This window comes from Micropterus salmoides, unplaced genomic scaffold (assembly GCF_014851395.1).
Source record: "Micropterus salmoides isolate LMB-PRFRI ecotype aquatic unplaced genomic scaffold, ASM1485139v1 Ms_hic_scaffold_9, whole genome shotgun sequence".
In the NCBI taxonomy this organism is placed as follows: domain Eukaryota; kingdom Metazoa; phylum Chordata; class Actinopteri; order Centrarchiformes; family Centrarchidae; genus Micropterus; species Micropterus salmoides.
In genome coordinates this window covers 29595670-29618575 of record NW_024044681.1, presented here as the reverse complement: position 1 = coordinate 29618575, position 22906 = coordinate 29595670, and the positions used below count along the sequence as shown (strand labels likewise).

At 40.0% G+C, this 22906-nt stretch overlaps 1 protein-coding gene across 2 annotated transcripts in view; it reads right to left on the bottom strand.

The window, feature by feature from the left end:
- Nucleotides 1-22906, bottom strand: part of LOC119896098 (gamma-aminobutyric acid receptor subunit alpha-3-like) — a 102123-nt gene that overhangs the window by 1014 nt on the left and 78203 nt on the right. For both annotated transcript variants that reach the window (XM_038709575.1, XM_038709576.1), the window contains exons 5-9: nt 18990-19210; nt 13536-13618; nt 11849-11992; nt 9266-9418; nt 5436-5641 (exon numbers count right to left, since the gene is read on the bottom strand). In XM_038709575.1, the coding sequence (XP_038565503.1) occupies nt 5436-5641; nt 9266-9418; nt 11849-11992; nt 13536-13618; nt 18990-19210 (807 nt within the window). The remainder of the gene's footprint in view (nt 1-5435; nt 5642-9265; nt 9419-11848; nt 11993-13535; nt 13619-18989; nt 19211-22906) is intronic.

The following is a 22906-nucleotide window of genomic DNA, read 5'->3' as shown; positions in this document are numbered from 1 at the left end:
AGGATTAGAAACAAAGCAAAATAACAGTGCCCGAAAACATGTCTGACAAACTGTATCAATGAGAGCAGCCGGGCCTTTCAGGCAAACAGCTTGCGATAAAACAAACACGACAAAGGCTGAGCGTGATCAAGCTGGCTGGAGAAACTGCCTTCTTCCTACAACTAGAGAGACATCATTACTGTCTTTCATATTGAATTCGCACAGGGAGACAGGGTTTTATTTGCTAAATTGGTACACTCACATAGCTAAACTCTGCTTAAAAGAGTACAGTGAATGCTAAATGTGAGAGAACAAGTCTTCTTCACACCCTTCATCCCTACTGTGGCCACTTTTATAAGATCCGCAGCAAAACCTAAGCGATGTTGGTTATGTCACAGTGTTTCACTTTCAGTGCTCACTGTTTTTGCTTTAGCTTTGAGCCCAGCTTTAATTTGTGCTCTACTTTTTCAGCTTCATTTAATTTTCCTTCCTTTTTCTTTGACTCCCATCTTTTTAAATTAGCATAACTAATGTCCCCTCTTTCCACTCCTACAAAATGCTTCACGGTGGATCTCTTTCTGCACAGAGCTCATCGCCGACTGTTTTGTTTGGTCTTTATCCTCAATTTTCACAAGCACTCACAAATGGAGGCAGAAAAATGGTTTTACATGTGAGGAGACATGTGCTCTGTTTGTTCAGGGTCTGAACTAGCCCATCTTGTCACTATTATGCACAAGGAGACCACTTAATGTCAAATGTGACAAGCAGTGGAATAATATGCGCAGTAGGGAGCACAAAGATGTTAGGTCATTCTTTCCGAAGTGATGGAAGCAGCGGGATTGAGGAGGAAACATGTACAGCGTGATCAATGTTTGCTCCTCAAGTGAGCAGGACAACATGCGGGAACGATCATTCAAACTTCTCAAAAACAGCAACGTTTGTGGAGAACTCACAAAGCTGATTGCATTAAACTGAAGAGCCACTGCCTGAAGGGGTCTATTTCAAGTCAATTAATACAGGGAGAGAAAGAGTCGCACTCATGCCCCTGGATAACCAGATACTTTCCCAGGATATCGATTCCTCCACATCTAACACCACCATGAGCCTCCTCTATCACAGCGATGGCTTACATCAGCAGGAAAGGCGAAGACTACTATAATGTGCCTCATGACCTTAATCATAGCCCCCTAAACTCTTCAGTCCTTGGCATTAAGGATGTTCTTTGCACAGTAACCTGCCAAACGAGCCAAGCAAAGTAATTTTCTGTCGCTATTTGGCTTGGCTGGCCTCTGCAGTAATTTATATAGTCTAATTATTGAGGAAACCATATGTGGCGTTGGGCTGTGTGCATGTTTTTATGAACACGATGTGACACAGCACATAATTTGCTTCCAGCCAAAGATTCTTGCACAAGTCATTTAGCTAGCTGCAGGAACAAATACCCCCTGAATACAATGCATCTACTGACCTTGCCTGTGTAACTTCTGCAAATTGTTGCATCAGAATTTCTTTATGAGTGTGATTTAAGTATCCTCGGGGTAATTGTGCCGCGCTGTGTCTTGCTGTTTGGAGCTCAGTGTGTGCATGTGTGCGGGTAACTGAACCTTGTGACAGCCTGTCCCTGTCTAAGATTGGAGATGAGGTGTTGGCATATTTAATAGCTTCAAGTATGTGAGCATTTGGGTGTATGAGGGTGCAGACTGTGTTTAGGGAGCCAAAGTGTGTGTGTGTGTGTGTGTGTGTGTACGTGCATGCGCGCATGCTTTTGTTTTTTTTTTTTAGTAATAAACAGGCTTTGTCATTCCAAATCAAAGCAAACACTGGTTCCTCCCAACACTTATTATTTCCTTTTACTTGTTCCTGTGTTTCTTTTTCACTTGTTATACTGCAACACTGAACAGACTAAATCCCTGCATCCAGGGTGCTAATATGCAATAAAAGGTTTAGGATTTTTAATCCAATATAACCACTCCATCTTGCTATATTACAAATTCATTTGTAGCAGAGACATTTTAGAGCAGAAATGCCACTCAGTCACGTCCTCAATACAACTATGGGGAAAGCCCGGGGGGGGCCCCGACGGGTTATTCCGTCCCTCCCGCTAGAAAGCCAATTGTCTGCTTTTAACAGCCAAAGCGGGAAACATATTTCAGCCAATCGTGTGGTTCCACTGACCTAAGGGTCTGTTTTACTTTTACTGCGCATGCATGGAAGAGGTGACGCATGCGTAGTAGAAGTATAACCGGTCGGGAAAAATGCTTTTTAAACCTTATTTTACTGCTCTTCTATTCATGTAGTTTTATGTCCCGGTGACCTGTGAAAGGGCAGTTCTGGCTCTCTCCCCATTCATTCAGATAGGAGCCTGGTCTTGTTGGTCCAAAATAGCTGCCCGGAGGCGTTGCCAAGATGACGGCCGAGTGGCATGACTTGCCTATAAGGACTTTGTTTGTAGTGATGGCAGTCAGAAGAAGCTTGGTTCTGTTCCCCTGGAGTACACCAAATTTCCATATTGTAGCTACAAAAACAAAAACTTAGCAACTTCCCTGCTCAGTAAAGTTGGTAGCAGTGTGGTGCTGAAATGTGACGCCTAGGGATTGATGACGATGATGACAGGCTGTGGCTCCTCGGTTTTCTAAAACCATTGTGTTAAAATGTCAGTAAACGTAGTCACTTGAGTTCCAGCAGTGAAGCCCACAGCACAATGAGCCAGTGCTCCTGCGTCTGCTGATGAAACCAGCACATATCTAACACTGTGGTGTCCAATCATGTGTCACAGAGTGGCAAGAATATGCAAGCTTTCAGTCCACCCAAACTCCCTACCTGCTCATTTCTGTAATAAGCACACCTTTAGCGAGCGAGGGGAGAGATAATTAGGTAGATCGCCTGTCAAACAGAATCTTAGGTGACAAAAAAAAAGAAAATGGCGCAGAAGCTCCATAATCAGCAAAGTAAATTTAGTGCTCGTTGACTCGTCTACAGCTCACCATTTCAGTCCTAAAAAAGATGGAGCCTGGGGGCGATGAAGTCATCGTTTGGTTCCAGTAAGAGTGGTGGCTGAAACCCAGCCTCTGATGACTGAGGGATGGTTTTTTCAAAAGGACTTTCTGAGCTAAAAAGGGAAATACTCTTTTTGTTATATGTTCTCTTCCTATAGGTGCCTTTTTATCTTATATGTCAGTATATTAAAAGGGGAATAAGCATGTGTAGTCTGCTTTCCAGTAGTTCATTCTAGCAGGGAGTGTTATGGGAGTGTCACGTCTCCCTCTGTGACCCCATTCTTTTTTATCTATCATGACAACTGCATGCTCAGCACAGCCCCCGAGAACGTAGCCCAGGCTGTTGCCATTAAGATGAGGCATCAAAAGGGGAGAGAGAGAGAGAGAGAGAGGGAAAAAAATTGAAAAAGAGAGAGAAATCCTCCGCCCTGCTGCAATGTAACGCTGCAAATTATCCTCACCGACTGAAAAGTTCTGTGGCAGCAAAATATGCATTTCTGCCAATCACTCAGAGGACCAAATGTCAGGCTATAAAAAACTGGAAAGGCTGTACTGATTGTGTCAAACAGTTTGTACATTAGTAGCAGAAAATAGATTCAGGGCCCTGTCTGTCGCAGTAGAAGAAATGTATTTCTCCCTATGTTGTGTTTGTGGCTGATAGAAATATTCCAGCATTTTATGTGCCAGCAGCACTTTAATAACAACTGCTACCTAGCCACTGTTTATTACTAGGACAGTTTCCTAATGTTTCAAATGTGATTTGACAACACAAAATGCAGGAGGCCACCCTTTTAATGTAGTTTTACTTCTTTTGTAAAGTGCCACTGTTCATATGTGCTGATCCATTTAGAAAATAAAAATGCTTCAGGAATAGATTCATTATACTTAATTTAGCTGTACAATTAGTAATTTGCCATAGCCTGGCCTATGTTATCTTTGAGCTTTTCTTTGTTTTTTTTAACGCTTTTTTTTGTGCTGCTGTCATGACCAGGTTTCTCTTAAACATGAGTTTACAAACTCAGAATAAAAGGAAAAGAAAAGTAGTTCAATATAAAGCAAAGTAATGACAGAATACATTTTCTTGCACTTCTGTTTCTAACATCCAAAATGCATATCTATGGTGGTTTTTGCTCTCAGTAGTCAGCGTGACTTTGTAAACCCCACATGCATATTGTACACAAAATCTTATTTTATGCTATTCTTTGACATCTTTTCAGCACCATGTGAGGATCTACTAAAGTAACTGATTTAAAAAAAAAAAACATAGGGGCAAACAATTATTAATAATTATTATTTCATAGGTGTAAATATATATATTTGTGAGAGGAGGAAAAGTCCATTTTCTACTTCTCTGCACTGTCAATCAAACACCTTATTCTATCAATCATTTGAGCCATTCGTAAATTAGAAAATAATTCATATGTTCCTTTCATTACTGGAACAAATGTGCCTCTTTGAAGCAATCCAAAGTGAATTTGTGTTTCATACGTTCAGCTCAGAACCAAGTGCTTTAATTTCCCTCATTGCTTCCCGACTCATGGCTCTAATCAATTTCATTTGATGTGATCAGCTATAAAACATCACAGAAATCATGGTAAATTTAGGCGCTGGGGTTATCATGAGGAACTTATCAAGTTTAATTTATGTGAGTCCTTCAGAGAAAAGCATCTTGTTAAGACCCCTGTATTATCCAAATAATCAACACACAAAAAACGACTCTGTGATTAAAATGCTCAGTACTTTCCTACCTTGAGGTGAACTCACACACTGTCCTATATCCTCATGAACACACAAACAGCCCAGACTATTGACAAATTAAAGATTTTTAAGCTGTGTTTTATAAGATTTCATGCTTAAAATAAAAATGTCAGCCTCAGGTGCTTTGCTGTAAATAATGCACACACACTTTTTAATCAGTGTGTCTATAATGTGCAGACTAGATCTAAGGAAGCCATCTTTTCTGGGGAGAATGAGCCTACACTGACTGTAGGATGAGTTTTGAACATATGCTGCCGTCATAAATCAGGGCCAGTGTCTCTGGGAGTTTACCTCTGCTTCTGCTCTCACTGTTCCGCCCCGCTGTCCCTGTTCCATTTGGCTGTTAATGAATAAATAAAATCTCTCTGTATAGTCTTTATAAAGTACTCCTGGCCGCTTTAAGGAGGGAACTTTCTATCAGTGTTTCCAAAGTGCAATTTGCCCTCATCGCTCCTCCAGTGTAAGATGAGGACTTACTGAGCAACTTGTAGAATTTTTAACTAGGTTATCGAATCAAAAGACCAGGAATAATTTATCTGAAGTTTAATAAGCAGAAAGAGCAGAGAGAGACTCCTTTCTGAAAAACGGTGTTGCTTTTTGTTTTTTAGGATGACATGTTTGTGATCATCAACGTTGGTGCAGCACCAGAGTGCAGGCGTGTCATATCCATTCATTAAAAAAAAGTAAATAAGAATCACTCACCCTTATTTCCATGCCCTCTTTTTTCCCATCCCATGCCCAGCTGCGCTTGGTGAAGTAGTTGACTGTGGCAAACTCAATCAAGGCAGAGAAGACAAAGGCATAGCACACAGCCATGAACCAGTCCATGGCTGTGGCATAGGCCACCTTAGGAAGGGAGTTTCTAGCACTGATGCTCAAGGTGGTCATGGTTAGGACAGTGGTGACCCCTGTGGATGAAATGAAACCATCAGTAAACAGATTCTTTTTTTAAACAAACTTAAACTTAGAAACAAACACTTAGTTTCTGGTTTTTACAACTTGGGTCAAATTTGCATAGGTTTTGTCATCGTGGCGGTTCATTTTACTTATATTTAGAGATTTTGGAAACCAGCTCCACTAGGATCACGTAAGAGAAATTTAAAATGCCAATTTAGATAAACCATCTGAATGAATGCTTAAAGAGGTTAAAGTTAAAGGATCTAAGCTAAATGATGGTCTACTGCATTGCAGAGCTTTAATCTACTGTGTGAAATCAGAAAGTAGAGATGCATACAACAAACAAAATTCAATGGTGCATAATAGGGCTGAAACAATAAATTGATTAATTTGATTACTAAAATGCATCGACGCAAATTCTTTGCATCAAGGCTTCGTTTAATCCATATAACTATACAGCACACTGTTTCGCTCGGACACATTGGTGTTCTGCCAGCGGACCACAGACGAGGTAACAGCAACTTTAGAATTTAACTGAAATCATGATTGATTGTTGAGTTGAAGGCTAGCCAAAGTAAGCCGCAGCTGAAAATGTTCACATGTGCGTTTGTCCTTGTTGGGCCGTGAGTTTGGGTTGTAACGTCACACTCATGAGTTAACTGGGTGTCGGGGAGCTGCACCTTTTAGTATAACTTGTATAGCACTCGGGTGATGTTTCTCTTGGTAAAGCAGTTGTCTGGTTGTTGGGCTGATTTTTGCTGTATGACACTATGAATTTCATAGCCGCAGCTAAAGTACTTCTTAAACGATGCATCGATTGAAATAATTTATAGAATCTTCAAGTACTAAAATTATCATTAGCTGCAGCCCTAGTGCATAAACACTAAGTATGCTGCATCATCACAGATGCCCTTGTCCTAGTCTATTAAAAACCATGTCAATAAGACCCAAGTTGTAAAAACTCTAAATGTTCTTTTACCTTAAACACAAGCAGAGATTATTGTCCTGTACATTGTACATTTAGTGCAAGCCATCTCAGTTGCACAGTTATATTTAAAGGTTGGCTATACTGAAGACTTAAATTACAACACATGACAGTGAAAACATAACTCGATCTACTGAAATGAATTACTCGTGGTCTTTACATTCGGTGCTGCTGGGAATGAAATGTGGGTCAGACAATGGTCACCCATCCAACCACATAAGAGCAATCACTCCATCTGGTCCAACTTAGGGCATCTGATTAAAAATAGATACACAGTGAGCTCTAAAAATTATTATTGTGTTGCAGAACAGGGAGGTCAACTCATTTGAGTGACTCATAGCTGAGAAATTAGAATTTATGACAAAAAGATTGATATGGGCCTAACCATTCACTTTTCTAAGGACAGATTGATCTGATTTCTGGTACTGCATTTTGCATAACTTGACTCTATTCCCACATTTTAACTGTGTGCTATGTTTCTATTTAATTAGGGTATTCATCACAGAGGAAAAGTAGTCTTCATTAGCACATTGTTTGCTGATTAATTGCTGTTGGATAAATGTGAGGATGTGGAGGTGCTTGTAATATCAATGAGACCTTATAGGATCATTTCGGTATTTTTAAACCTGGGCACTATTTTCACATATTTTGGAGTCAAAATGACCAGAAGGTACAAAATGTTTTGGTTGCAGTGGCTGCAACATATTTTTAAGCCCCAGATACAGTATACTTGCTTTTAATTATGCATTTGTGTACGCAAGATGGCTGCCACGTGTATCCTGCTTTCCTTTGCAGCATAGGTTGTGCACGTCTCCAGAAATTAACACTACGCGTCCGCAAGATGCAATTCAGCACATGAACGTGGGGGCATTATGTCGATCTGACTGGCAGGTCAGCAGCAATCTCCTGTTCCACCCACCAGCCCAGGTGGTGGCGGTATGCAGTTGGTTTGCCAACCACTATTTAAAGCAAAAGAAGAAGGTCAGCAGCAGAATTAAAAAAGGAGATTTATGGCGGGATGTTTACAATAAAACTCCTAGAGCTGGTTTGTAATCAGAGATTGTTATGATGTATTAAAATCAAACTCCTCGAGTGTTGCTATGCAAATTTGGAGGTTGTCAAGAAAGATCATCCGGTGTTGGCGAGGGATGATCCGGCCCTGATCTGCCCCCTAGTGGATTCACGTTTAATCCTCCAGGTACACGCAAAGTACACAGGCACGTATGTGAGCAACTCCGTTTGTGTAGCCGACGCCCGTCTACGCCTATGATGCATTGTTAAAAAGCAAGTATACTGGGGGCTTTACGTGGAGATTGTGCTTGTCAAAATTATGTCTTAGGTTTGACTGTCGCCTACGAGTGACCCCTGGTGAAACAGAGTTGGAGGGAGGAGGTTGTTCTGTTGGAGTAATGTTTGGAAATAAAGTCTTGAAGAAGAAATGAAAAATCAGTTTAGTTGCTGTTACAACACACAACGGCTTATTTCAGCTGATGTGAAAAAAGATGTGAACACCGGTGTGTCCTTCACAGTAAATGTCTCAATCATTCCACTGAGAAAATGACACTGATTACAGCTCCGTTCCTCATGTGAAGGAAATTGTTCTCTAAAAATGTAATTTCTTAACTGTGATTGAAAGGATTTTCAGATGTGTGTTCAAGCTAAAATGTTCTTGTTGGGGTGTGTGGGTGGGGTGGGGAGTGGGTTGGGGAACTGAAGGAGCCGTGGGTATTCAGAAGAACACAAACATGTTAAAAAACCCCTTGCTTTGTATGCTACTGAACATCTATTGTACAATATGTGCCACTTCATGTACATGCATGCTTAATTTACAAATCGAATGCTAATTATTCATCAAGTTCAGGTTAAGGGTCACTTTAATAGATTACACAACAACTGAAAGAGGGAGGGGAAGGGCAAATTACATCTGAGTATGGGGTGATCTAAGCCGACACAATGTTCTTTACATCAATGGTGCTACATGCACAAATTAATCTATTATTTGCTGAACACATACGCAGCTTACTTCTTTTGAAATAATATATTTTGTTGTTTGTATACAAATACAAAACACTACTATTAAAGGTTGGATTTGGGCTATATATGGTTCAACAGTAAACCGTGAGAAAAGAGTCCATGGTAGCTTTTGTGGGGATTATTTTGAAAACAGATGTGTCTGGTTCTTTCTAAATTACCTCGAGCTCAGTGAGTAATAACACTTCCAACCTGGCTGGCTGTCTATTTAGTTGACAAAGCAGCCGAACATCCTCCTCAAGAGATGCGACACCTCGTCAGTCAGCTGCCACACTTTTCCAATTTTATACTTTCCAAAGTAAGTAAGTAAAGTCGATACTGTAATAAAAGCTTTGGAAAAAGTAAATGACTCATTCATGCCCATGTGCACCTTAAGGCACCAAGTTATGTTTTGTACATCGTTATGTTAATTAGAACTTTTCAAGGGGAACCTCTTTTTAAACGCTCCACTCATTTTGCAGTTTGCTGAATCATCTGACGATGTGAACAAATGCAGCTCTGCATATTTGTTTTGCTCTTACCCCATAATTTAAAAGCTCCACCACATCATCTAAGCGATTCATTTAATGATTTAGTGCATTTTTTTAAAGTTGCATTTTAAACACAAGATGGCACTTACCAAATACAGTGCGAGCAGGAACCGATTCTCTGTTTAGCCAGAAGGAGACTTGAGACAGTATGACAGTCATGATGCAGGGGAGGTAGGTTTGAATCACAAAATAGCCAATTTTCCTTTTCAAATGGAAATATGTTGTCATCACTACATATTCTCCTGAGGGAGAGGAGAGAAACATAGAAAGAGATGGGGGGAGAGACACAGGGTCATAAGCATTAATACAGCTATGCCCAGTTGGGAACAACATAAGCTGAAATATTCAAAGTAGATTTATTAAAGTTAAAACATTAACATGAATGCTTGCATTCATCAAAGTAACTTGTAAGATTGTTTTCAGTCCCTTAGATGAGCCATTAAACCATATAAAAACATAGAAAAAAGTCATGTAACTAGCCTAAACTTCACTTTAGTTTAAACTAGAATCAGGCGACATGCCTTTTATTGTATTTATTTTCACTAGAATTTTTTTGGTGCAGATTTGAGGGAACAATTGTCTTTTCTGTGAAAAGAGTCCAAGGTCATGTTAAAGCAGCACCTGGCTATTCCTCAAATACTAGAACACTGAGGACAATTACTTATCCAAGGAAACCTTGAGTTGAGGTACAAATGTTAATAAAAAGATGCTGCAGTTCTGGAATAGTTGTAAATAATATTGTTGCCCAATGTCACACTCTTCACTGTCTCTGAAAATCATTATGGTCAGAGAAATAAAATGGTGAGGTAAACACTGAAAACTGTCCTTGTCACCTGATTTCTTTCATTACTGTATTGCTCCGAAAAAAAGACACACTGCACCAAAAGCCTAGGTTGGAATCGTCAAAGTTTGTTGCTTGATGATTTGTGGTCTAACAGCAACTGCTGTCCTCCACAAACGGAGCAGTTTGTAGGTCAGAACATTTTCCGAGCAACCTTTCAAGCTAATGCTGAGCCTTTTGATTCTCAAAATATCGATTTTCAGTGTATTCCTTTAACTAGTAGTTACATTTTCCTTTGCTGAAGAGCCTCTCCCTGCATCGTTCTAACTCTTGATATTGAAAATTTCCTTCAGCTCAGATTTTGTCACTGACTACAGCAAAGTTCCCCTAAGCAGCAGCTCTCATTGCCATGTCTGTCGTCTGTGTTGCAAAGATATGAGAAAAACAGCCTTTCATTCCCTCAGGTGTTTTTTCTGAGCAGATTCTAACCAGAGCTGAACTGGCTCAAATCCTCCCATTCCCTCAGCTCACTGTGGACCATTACGCTTAAAGTTTAAAGAAATTAGATTTTTTTTCACAGCCACATGCTGAACCAGTTTGTGAAAGGAATCATGTTGACTTCACCTTGAATTTTGGTACTTGTAGCCAGGCTTTAGTTGGTGTTTGTTCCTTCAAAACACCTCTGCAATTCGCTTAAACCACTGAGCAGTACAACAATAAAGATGAACTCAAGGAAAGTGTCCTCAGTAGAGTTACACAAGAGCTTTTATTTCAGCAGCTTTCAACACACTTTTTGCTGCCTAGGAAAACAGCCTGAGTATCATCCAACAAAGCGGTTTCATGGCGGTTTAGTCTCCAAACACAAGTGAAATCTGATAGATCTCTGTGATTCAGTAGCTCACCGAGCTAACAGCTTAACCGCAGAGTTAAAATATCTCAAAACGGAAAGCCAGTGTTGCTCAGTTGTTAGCTAAGCACTCTTTCAGTAATTACCAAGTGCCCCACTGAAGCAACCTTTTATCTATAGCTTTGCAGTAATCAGCACTTTATCCAGTCTTATTGTACTGTTACCTATAGCTGGTGATTGATGTTGAAAGTGCTTGATGTTATTTGCCTGATAAAGCTCTGTGAAAACTATGTGGCAAATTTCTTATAAATAATAACTACTAATACACATAATAAAAACAGTACCAGCAGCCCTCATCTTGTTATTTCATCCCTTTATGTTAAAGCACTAACATACGTTTTAAGTCCCCAAGTGGGGAAATAAAGAGGAGTTGATTTGATTGTGTGTCACTGATAAAAAGGTTTCTGCAACAGTTTTAACAATGAGAATTTAAGATAAAATTAATATTTAATCAAGTATGGTCTGGCAGATTTTACTTTAATTGTGTGCTTATTAAAGTTGACTCTAGGCTAAATCCCAAAACGGAATGGAAAATATTTTCACCTCTGGCACACCTCTTCATATTATCTTTGTAAATATGCTGAATAGTTTATGGAAAACTGATAAGTCATCATTTTCCCGATGGACCCAAATAATGCAAGCTAAATCCAAAAATGACAAACTCGAAAAGTGCAGACTGTTACTTTGTCAAAACACAAAGAGTGCCAGTGCATGTCAACAGAAAAGAACGAAGGCAATTTAATTTACTACAAATCTTATGCAGAAAAATGATAGTTTATGTTTCATAGGTAGGAGTTTCATACCATTACACACTCATTTTCTTCACTGCTTGAGGTATCTAATAGAAGTTGGTGTGTCTGCAAAAACTGCTCTGAATTTTTGATTGGCTGACCTGCCTGTGCACATTGCATGTATACAAACTTAATGTGTGTATTACTTGGTTTAACACCTAGCCTTGCATATTTTGGATGGCATATAGTGTACCTGTGCTGGAACTGATGGTTTCTTTGCCAATAACGTGTCCCAGTAAGTCATACTGGTTCAGCCTGGAGCCATCCTCTGCAACAGCAACGGATCTCTCGTCTCCCTGGGTCCACAGGTAGATCACCTCGTTATTGGTGTAAGCATCTGGGCAACAGAGAGAGGGCAAAGAATCAGTACAAAATCACTTTACATCATTTACAAAATCAACATGAGGCATCTTTTAAAAAGTATTTTTCTCTTATCTGTCTCATGCTGTAGAACAGATGATCAACATCTGATATGGCAAAAAAGGTGCTGCAGCAAAGTTTACTATGAGCTGAGCACTTTGTTGTTTTCAATACAGTAGTGAGGGAGTGATTTTTAGTTATATACTATCAATCCAGTATTGATCTGGCTGTTTTTGGAGGCAGATATTCATATCAGTATTTAAGAGTTTAAAAAATATGATAAGTGATATTCTTTTGTCCATCATCAGTTCAATTAAAAAATATTTTCTTTATTCATCCAATTGTCATGGTTTTGGGTTTTAGTTTTATATTTCCTGTTTTATGTTGAAAGTTCTTCCTCATGTGTCTTGTGTAACTTTACTTCCTGCCTTTTTATTTTTTTGTATGGTCTGCCCTGATTTATTTCACCTGTGCTTCATTTTCCTTCCTATCCCCGTGTATTTAGTCTATGTGTTCCTTTGTGTCAGTGCTAGTTCGTCGTCTTCTCTATGCCAAGTTTACCTGCCGTTCTTTTAGTGTTTTGTTCTCTCTGTGTTTGGACTAATTTCTCTGGACTTTGTCTTTTGCCTGCTCCCTACTGGATTTGTTGTCAGCCTGCTTCTTCTGATTTGACCTGTGACTACTCTAAACAGTTTGAACCCTTTTGATTTTGACATTAAATATAATTGAACTGCACCTGCTCTTCCCTGGTGTCTGTATTTGGGTCCAATCCCTTGTGTTCCTCATCCCTGCTTTGTACACCTGTGAAACCAATACTTTGGTTTATGACCACATAGCTGCAAAACTAATGACCAGCCTCAGTGTTAGCATGCTAACACACTACACTAAGACGGTGAGCATGGTAAACATTACCTGCTAAATGTCATTGTGGGCACGTTAGCATGTTGACGTTAGCATTCAGCTAATAGCACCCCTGAAACTAAAAACAATTTAGATGTGCAATGAGCAAGAGATGTCTTGATTTATAGTTTTGAAAAATCAACTTCACAGTGGTCTCTAGTGGTTAAACTATTCACAGTAGTGGGACACAGTTTCTAAATTCCCTAAACATATTTTTAACATGTTTTTGTTTCTTAACAGCTGACATACTGATGCTATCTACAATAAGCTAGTATGGGCCTTGGCGATTTATCTGTCTAGCTCTAAAGAGCAGAGTGATGGTCATCCTTTTAATCATGTTTGGTCAACATGCTTGAAACACATATTTTCTAACATTGACCTTTTTGGCTCAACTTTATCAAGACAACGTTCACTTCAAGCCGGTGGGGAAATACTTTGAAACACTTCATATAAAAGTTATCCCCTAGTGTCACGTTACTAGTGGTGAGTGCTGTTTCAGTCCTCTGAAGTTTTTTCAGGACAGGAAAAGCACCTAACACCTGCAGAGAACAATCACCACTGTTCTGCAGTGCGGTTTTATATTAAACGTTTCTTTGTTGTGACCATCTGGACTGACTTACAACTTCCAAATTTCAGAGGACAGGCGTGTGCATCCATCGGGAAATCCTCCAGGTGCATGGGGCACTCAGCATGAATGGTCAACCTGAGGGGGGCAGAGGGAGAGGCAATACTCCAGGGGTCAGGCTGCAGTGTGGTTGAGGTGGCCGTTACAAACACATCATGACATGTGTCACCAGAAACAAAACGCGGTGCAATTTCAAAGACCAAAAGGGACGCCTGAAGAACAAAAATGAGTGTCTCCATGTTTTTTTTTGTTTGTTTGTTTTTTAACATGACACAGTAACCACTTTAATATCGGAGTACTTCAGTCATTTTAAAACCTCAGTATGTACTATGTTTGAGGAAAACTGGAGTAAGAACAGACATTCACTATCCCTCCCTCCTGTAGCCACCCTGCAAGTGGTAATGAGTGTTTAGCTGACAGACGGCAAAGAAAAACATCTCCGGAGAGCACCAGTTTATTTCATTTGGTCAGCTGGCTGAGCCACAAAAACGCACTCTATAAGTAAATAGAGAAATGGGGCATATTATCTCACTGATGCATGTTTAATCAACATGGGATTACATTTGCTGAGTTATAAAAATCAACCCATAAATCCATCCTACAGTGGACTGAGTTACTCAAATGGACCACAAACTGGGTTATTGTAAATCAATTACAACATTTATAGTCCAAGCATCACTCCAAAACTGGGTTATTTGACCAACTAGGATAGGAACAGAATTTCAGAGCATATAAAAGTTAGTATATGTGTAATTCTCATTTGTAAACCATGTCAGCTATACTGAATATAGCTTGATCATTTCTACAGTTGTATACTTTGGTAGTGTGTACATATTTACAAGGAAACTTGTAAATTCTATGAAGAATTCTACTGATAGGTTGCTAAGGAACTCTGCGAATTAATGCAATATAACATAAATCACTGTGAGCAATGCACAGCTGCATATCATACAGCACTTAAACTACCAACTAATTGATGAAATTCATCTCATTCCTTAGCTAAATACTGACAGTATGGCAATGCTAGCATGCAAATGTTAAGCAGGTATAATGTTTACCATATTATGTATACTGAATATAACTGTTCAAAATCCAACAATATTTAATAAGTCTGTGCTTTAATTCGTGTTTAGTTGTGCATCATTGGTCCAGTGGATCCTGTTTTGTTTCATCACTCTCTCTATATCCTTAAATATGGCATTACAGTTGTATTTGTTTTCACCGCTTCATAAACTGTGCAGTCCAATTTGGGGATTTAAGAATAAATACATTTTTGCACAATGTTTCAACCAAAAAATATACACCTCTGCCTTGATGAGTACATTTTAAACTTTTCATGAATGAATATTCTCTATCAGGGAAACAGAATTGCTTTAGTAACCACATACAGTTTGAGTTAAATTGAGGTGAACTGAGAGTGAGAGATAAATGTTCTCGCACAAAAACAAGACTGCAGCAGCACTGGCAGACAATACCAGCTCCCTCAAATCAGAATAATGACGCAATCCTGCAGAGCGGAGGCCTTCACAGCATTTGTCAGTTCAGATTCTGTGGACATGCTGATTAAATGGATTTAAGCAGTTGTTCAGTGAGGAGTGTACATCAATACAAGGTACTATGGTGATGCACGTCAGACTAAACTTCCTTTAAAAAATAGGTGGATTTATATTCTAAAGCCTAAAACCTGTCAAGTGTGCTCAGGCAAATTTATCAGTCTCTCCTTTGGAGTGTTAGCCAGTAGCAGTTCAACTAATCAGCCAGTGCATTACGAACGTAAGGTAGCCCCGTGAATTGAACACATAGAAAATTCTTAGGATTTCTAATGATATCTTGCATGTTGTTAGTTAAAATAGTAATGTTAAAAAAGAGTAGTGACTATAGTAACAAAATTAAGTTTAGATTTTAGCTTGAAATCAAATAGAAATATCACTTCAAACTGGATATGTGATGACCAATAAGCTGGTTCCAAAAGGGCTGTTTGCTTTTGTCCAACAGAGGTTTATCATACTTTGCTTCATTATACCACTTGGCATGTTACCACAGCCCTTTCGCAATACTAAATTAGAGCTCAGATGTAGTGCATTTCTTGGCCTTGGCAAGAACTGCAACTACACCAAATCTAACTCATGTGGGACAGTAAAATAAAATTCTTTCAGTATTTCATTTTTATCCTTGAAAATCAATACTGTCCTTGTAGACAAGCACCTTAAGAATATTTATTTTCAAGTGATGCAAAGCTCCGGGGGAAGGCTGATTCATTGACATTTTCAGTGGTTAGATGGGTTGAAAACCAATGAATTATTTTGCTTTGGTACTGTAGATAATAGTACTCACTGACTGTAAGTGTCTTGGTGGCTGATGTAATTTAGTGTAGGCCTTACCATATGCACAATATCATTTGATAAAGTGGGTTTATTCAATGGGTTGTCTGTGTGTGAATCCTCTATGGCCCAGAATGGCTGCAAGTCAGTTATCTGACACTCAGAAAAATTCAATTCTGCTGCAACACCTCCCCACAACTTTATTTCTAATCCCCTGACTTTTCATCTAGCACCACCACGAAGCTGACATATGTGATTTTAAGTGAAATATCTCAACAACTGTTGGATGAATTGCCATTACATTTTGGTACAGACATTTATGTCCCACCCAGGATGAATTGTAATAACTTTTGGTGATCCTCTGACATTTCATCCAGCACCATCAGCTGTTCAAATTTTCAATTTGTCCAATACTTTGACCTTATACCCGCAAAATGAATGACTTTCCCAATAGAGGTGGAAATTAAAAATCACTTTGCTGATTCGAATCATTTCAATTCTAAGATTATAGTATATAGTCACTGACTATGTAGTTCATTCACTTTTTTTTAAGCTAATTGGTCTCATCACCGTTCAGCGAACCATCTTACAATGTTACATTTGGTGCTGGTCTTCACTAGTAAGTTTTGGAACGGTAAGGCAAATTCCTTTGTTTTTGATGTTCACTGAAGACATTTAAGATCAAAAGATGAGCATGAGACAAGAGTTCAGAATTTCAGCTTTTATTTCCTAGTATTCACATCTAGATTTGTTAAACAACTCAGGACATACCACCGTTTGTATTAGACCACAGCATTCTTAGGTGAGCAAAAGTAATGAAACAAATAATAAAGTAAATAACATTTAATATTTGGTTGCATAACCCTTGCTTGCGATAACTGCCTCAAGCCTGCGACCCATCGACATCACCAAACTGTTGCATTCTTCATTTGTGATGTTATTCCAGGCTTTTACTGTAGCTTCTTTCAGTTCTTGTTTGTTTCGGGGGGTTTCTCCCTTCGGTCTCCTCTTAAGGAGGTGAAATGCAGCTCTATTGGGTTAAAGTCAGGTGATTGACTTGGCCAGTCTAAAACCTTCCCCTGATGAAGTCCTTTGTTTTGTTGGCAGTGAGCTTTGGGTCATGATAAACTTCCTCCCGATTAGTTTCAATGCATTTCTCCATAAACTGGCAGACAAAATGTTTCTGTCCACTTCTGAATTCATTCTGCTGCAACCATCATCAGTTACATCATCAATAACTATTAATGTTCCAGAAGCAGCCATGCATGCCCAAGCCATGATACTACCTCCACCAGGCTTCACAGATGAGCTTGTATGCTTCGGATCATAAGCAGTTCCTTTCTTTCTCCACACTTTGGCCTTTCCATCACTTTGGTAGAGATTAATCTTGGTCTCATCAGTCTATAAGATTGTGCTCCAGAACTTTTGCGGCTCATCTCTGTACTACTTTGCAAATTTCAATCTGGCCTTCAGATTCTTCCTGCTGATGAGTGGTTTGCATCTTGTGGTGTGGCCTCTTTATTTCTGCTGTCTGAGTCTTCTTCCAACAGTGGATTGTGATACCTTCACCCTGCTCTGTGGAGGTCATTGCTGAGGTCACTTACTGATGTTGTTTTTTTTTGTTGTTGTTTTTTTAACTACTGTTGTTTTCCTTGGCCGATCTGTTCGACGTCTGTTGCTCAATACACCAGTAGTTTCTTTCTTTTTCAGGACATTCCAAATTGTTGTGCTTGCTGTGTCCAATGTTTGTCCAATGGCTCTGGTCGATTTTCCTTCTTTTCTCAGCTTAACAATGGCTTGCTTTTCTCCCACAGACAGCTCTCTGGTCTTCATGTTGGTTTATCCTCTTTAACAGGAAATGCAGTCTTTATAGGTTTGAACCAAGGATGAAAACTTAGACTAGTCATGCACAACTATTTAATGTTTGGACTATCAACCTAAAAGACAACACCTGGGCAACAAGAAACATCTGTCAGTCACATGTTCCAATAGTTTTGCTCACTTGAAAAATGGGTGGGTTCAAACAAAGGGTGATATGTCCTGAGTTGTTCAACACATCTAGATGTGAATACCAGGAAATGAGAGCTGAAATTCTGAACTCTTGTCTCACAGTCATCTTTTGATCTTTTACCCACATGTCTTCAGTGAACAACAAGGAATTTGCCTTACCGTTCCAATACTTTTGGAGGGGACTATGACATCATAATGGTTCTTGTGGCGTTCGCAGTCTTTTACAAAGCTTTTAATCTGGCAGTAACTGCGTTTCACAGCTGAGCTGAAAGTGGTGCTTTCAGTCACCAGTGAGGGGGGAGCTCCTCTGGTGAAAGTTACTGATTCAGTCAGGACAATGGTGATTCAGTGTAGTCAGTTCACTTTGTAGATTTGTTAATGAAGACTAGTTTGAATATGTACTGAACACTAATGCCTGCCAGCCTTAGCTGTACTTCTTGTTAAATGCTCATTGCCAAATATTAGCTTGCTAACACGCTAAACTGAGATGGTGAACATGGTAAACATTATACCTTCTTAACATCAGCAAGTAGCCCAAAGCCCTGCTGTGCCTAAGTGCAGCCTTTAATGGTGCTTTCAGACCACAAGTGAAGTGAGAATTGGGGGCGGTGCGTTTACATACAAATCAATGCCAAGACACAGAGAGCCCCCTCCCCACCGGCCAAAAGGAAATCGTGGCTCTCCGGGCCCCTCCGTACCTCTCTGTATCTCCCTCACGACTCAGCATCATGCGACTTTCTCATGATGCTGAGTCGCGATAGCGTATCAGTGTGGATTATCCAGACGTCACCGATGGCTTCAATGAAGTAAAACCCCGCTGGCCGACGGAGAGCTGCTAAACTGCCGAGAAAGGCAGGAGGAGCTCGGAGTAAACAGCTTTTTTTACTTTATTTTTTAGGACTACGACATTGGTTTATCTTAACTGGAGCTTCTCAGCTCCGAGATTCCGTTCATATTTGGTTCCACCATTGTTAGTGTCGGCTGTCACCCAGAGCTTTGAACTATTACTTCATATTTATAGAAAAACCGGACAACACTGGACATTGGCCTTGTTAAAGTACAGTACTCAACAAAAAAGTGTCAGCTTTGACTGGGAAGTAATTTCAAATGTAGCTCACCTCATTGTGTAGAGAAGCGTGCCATTGTCAACTAGTCGCAGCAGTTTGTTAGGAGTCGTCATGTTGTGGGCCACCGATTTCTTTCCATTGTGGAAAAAGGTATCTGGAGTCCAGATCTTACTAGCCAGGAGGTTGTTGAGGGGTAAAACTTGCATGGGCCCGTCAAACTTCAGCCTCTCATCCCTCCAACTCTGGCGGAAGAAGACATCGATGGTGTACTCCTGAAGGGGAGAGAGGGCAAAAGATTAGTTTGCAGGATAGTAGTTGACACGGGGACATAGAGATAATCCATTTGGTTGTAATAGTTAACCCTTTATCATGAATGGTCCCTTTTCACAGCAGACATTTTGACTTTTCAAGCAGGAAAAGCACAGGTGGAATTAATGACATTGATATTGGCTGCATTCCATTTGAGCCATGGGTCTGGTGTTGGGCATGCTCAGTCACTGACCTACTGGGACACTTGGTATGGAATGGAGCCATCGTTAATCTTATATACACCTGTCTGCTGTGAAATGGGTCTATTGTTCTGACAACTGAATGCAAACACTATGTAAAACTGTAACGAACCGCTAGTGCCATGTTAAGTTACATGAATATGCAACATATGTATTGACAAATTGACACCTTTTTTGTCATTGAGTTTTTTTTTTTTATTTAGACACCATGTCTGAGGGATTACAGGGAAAGAAATCGAACTAAAATGAATATTTTATTCTTATATATTTTTTTAAAATTTCCTACATAGTAAACATCTGACAAAAAATGATAGTAAACAAATAAAACAAAAGATTTGCTGTGGCATCACTACTTGTGGCAAACGTATGTGAAACTGCTTTCAGTCATAAGATGTTTTACCATCTGTCAAACTGCTTTAACAGAAAACAAACTGTCCAACACAAATGTAAACTAGCTAGCACATGTGTCCTCTATTCACCATGATACACGCGCACACAGAGATACACATGCCATACCAGTTACAGGGCAATATATAGTTTTTTTTAAAGTTCTGTAATCCTGCATCTTGTAGTCGCTACTCTGTCAATGATGTAGTGTTTATCTTTCAAAGCCTAACCACGGACTGACACAAATGAGCTTCAGAGAGAAACCTTGTAATACATCTGTTTCATGTTTTATTAATATGCAAACAAAGTCTTTGTGTTTCCACCAACACATGAAAAAGCAAATACAATAAAATTAATGCAGGAAGTAGCCAGTCAAAAGGAATTTATTACATATTATCTATTCAGTAGGATTTGGTGTCCTAGCAACAGACTACCCTCATCAGCTGCGTACAGCGGCTGTGCAGACTGAATGCAGCCGTGTTAACAGAGTGAGATGGAAGTAAGCTGTCTGTATGTCATGCAACAGTACACATTATTGGTAATCAATAAAAGCGTTGCATTTCCCTCCTGTTCTTTGTGCTTTAGCTTGTGCAGTGAAAGGGCTTGCCTACTGTACTGCTCACCAGTGAGCTGAAACAGAGTAGAAAACGTGTTTCTCAGTGGATTTAACAACAGGAAGTCGTCATCCTCAGCAGGAGAGGTGTGCAGCTTCCACACAACACATCAACAGGGCTCCTCTAACAGGATGGATGTCTGTTCATTTATCTGACTGACCTCCCAACAGTCTACAAACATACAGTAGCATTAAAACACGACACTGCATCTGTCCTCATAGCAGTGCTTTTAATTAAGAACTTCGCGGACTGATAAAAGCAAGAGTGTGTCCCTCAACCACTACGTTCATCAATTAATTGTAGTCTCTTTGTAGATACCTTAGACATCACCAATCTCTACACATCTAATTAATTTATCAACTTCTACGCTAATTATACCACATTAAGTTTGGTCCTGAATTAGATGCCCAGTGCAGACAACAGAGAACTCTCCAGGTCACAAAGACTGATGAACACACATGGACACTAGGGCACAGACTACATGTTGATTTATTGTTCTGTGTCCTCTATATCTTCTACCAAAACTTTCCAGCAATACTACAAGAAACTTTGTTCTATCTTGGCACAGAAAGACCCTGCACTATTTAAGTCTTCATTACCACTGTTAAACTCATGTTATGCACTTTATTCTTCCTGCCTCTTTAGGAGATCCAACTTCATTGCCAAATCTCATCAGAGCAGTTTAAAACATCCAGCAATGAATAAACAGACAAAAGTGTGCTTGGGCCAGCTGTATGAAACCACCATTTGTTTGTTTCCTTTAGACAGAAATCTCCTGTAAACACAGGGAAATTAATTTGAAGATTGAATGGCAGGAATGAGGAAAAGCGTAGTCAATCTCCACACAAGGCCAAATGGCACAATCAAATTCAAGTTCAAATGCCAGCTGGTATTCCTCCAGGGACTGAGTGATTTATTTGTCCTTGACAGAGGAGACGGAGTGGAGCTTCTACCAAAGAGTTTTCTTTTTTTTATAGTAGCGAGGATCATGAATGGATTTACTGTAGCAAACAACTGTAAATTAAATTACATTTTAAAAACTTTCATGGCACCTGAGTGACAGGGTCACAAATGGATTCATGAATACAGAATCACTCGTGACACACACACACACACACACACACACACACACACACACACTTAAATGTAGTTGTCTAGGGCTGCAATAAGGATTTTTTTATCATTAATCAGCTTGAGATCAATGACAGATTGATCGTCTACCTCAAAAAGGTAATCTCCGTGGCTGGTAGCCACTGTAACTATAGTCCCCACCAAAGCTCTAGAAGAAAAGCAACAACAAGTGGCACAGCCACTCCAACGGCCCACCAGGCCCACCGAGACTTCTGTCTGTGATGTGTTTGTCTGGCTAGTGGAGCAGAGGAGGGCTGTAGTCGCTGTCCTATCCAAACAGACTGTCACCAAGCTGGATACTGCTAATACTCCATCTCCATCAGCAACACTGGTTGATCTGGGAGAGGCAGTGAGGGTGGCCACCCTTAACCCACAAGCCGAAGGTGTTGTGGCCAACAAAGCCAGTCAATAGTGCCAGGAGCAGCAGCCGTGTGTGAAGCCTCCGCCATTGCTCTACTTTTGGGGAAGCAGTACTCAACAGCTCTGGCAGCATGGACGTGGAGGTTGAGCACTTTTAACGGGACATTCACCCATCCTTGGATATAAAGCCAGCAAAACTGGTGGAATGTTAATGCGGGGAGATTCCCCAGACTGGCAAAGCTGGTACGCCTCTGCATTCCTGCAATGTCAGTGCCACCCGAGTGTGTGTTTTCAGCCGCTGGACTGATCTTGACGGGCTGTCCTCCCGTCCGACACATTGGGACCCAGTGAGTCTTATGCTGCCCCCAAGTGGCCAAAAAGCAGGTTATGCAGGTTTAAAGGAGCAATGTTTAAGAACAGAGACTACAGGTGGAGAACCTGTTGACTTCACACTCAAGGGGGCAGTATATCACATATCAGGTCACATCTGCTTCTAACTGCCGTTAGCTTATTCGCTCAGTTAGCCATGCAGCCAATTTAGCAGTCCTTAGTTGACTGAGTCCAGAATGGGCACCAGAACAGGAGCCGAGTGTGCGAGACAGAGCACAGCCTGAGACCAACGGAGGCCAGTTTGAGACAGGGAGTACAGTTGATTTACAGCAGCTGTAGTTTGGTGGAAGAGAGAAACTTGAATTCAGAAGGTGTCCATATGTATTTTTCTGTTGAATACGGACATTTTTTATGTTTAGTTGATTTTCATTCATTCATTGCACCTTTTTTTTTTTTTAAGATTTATTGTTTATCAAATGTACATTCAGAAATATTATGTTATAGAAATGTCACAAATGTCCCTTTCAAATTTGGTTTACCCATAACTGTTTCTGTGCGGCCCTCTTTAGAAACTAAAAACAAACAATGCAGTTTCTTGTGCTCTCTATAGCAAGGTTATCATTAACGAAGATGAACA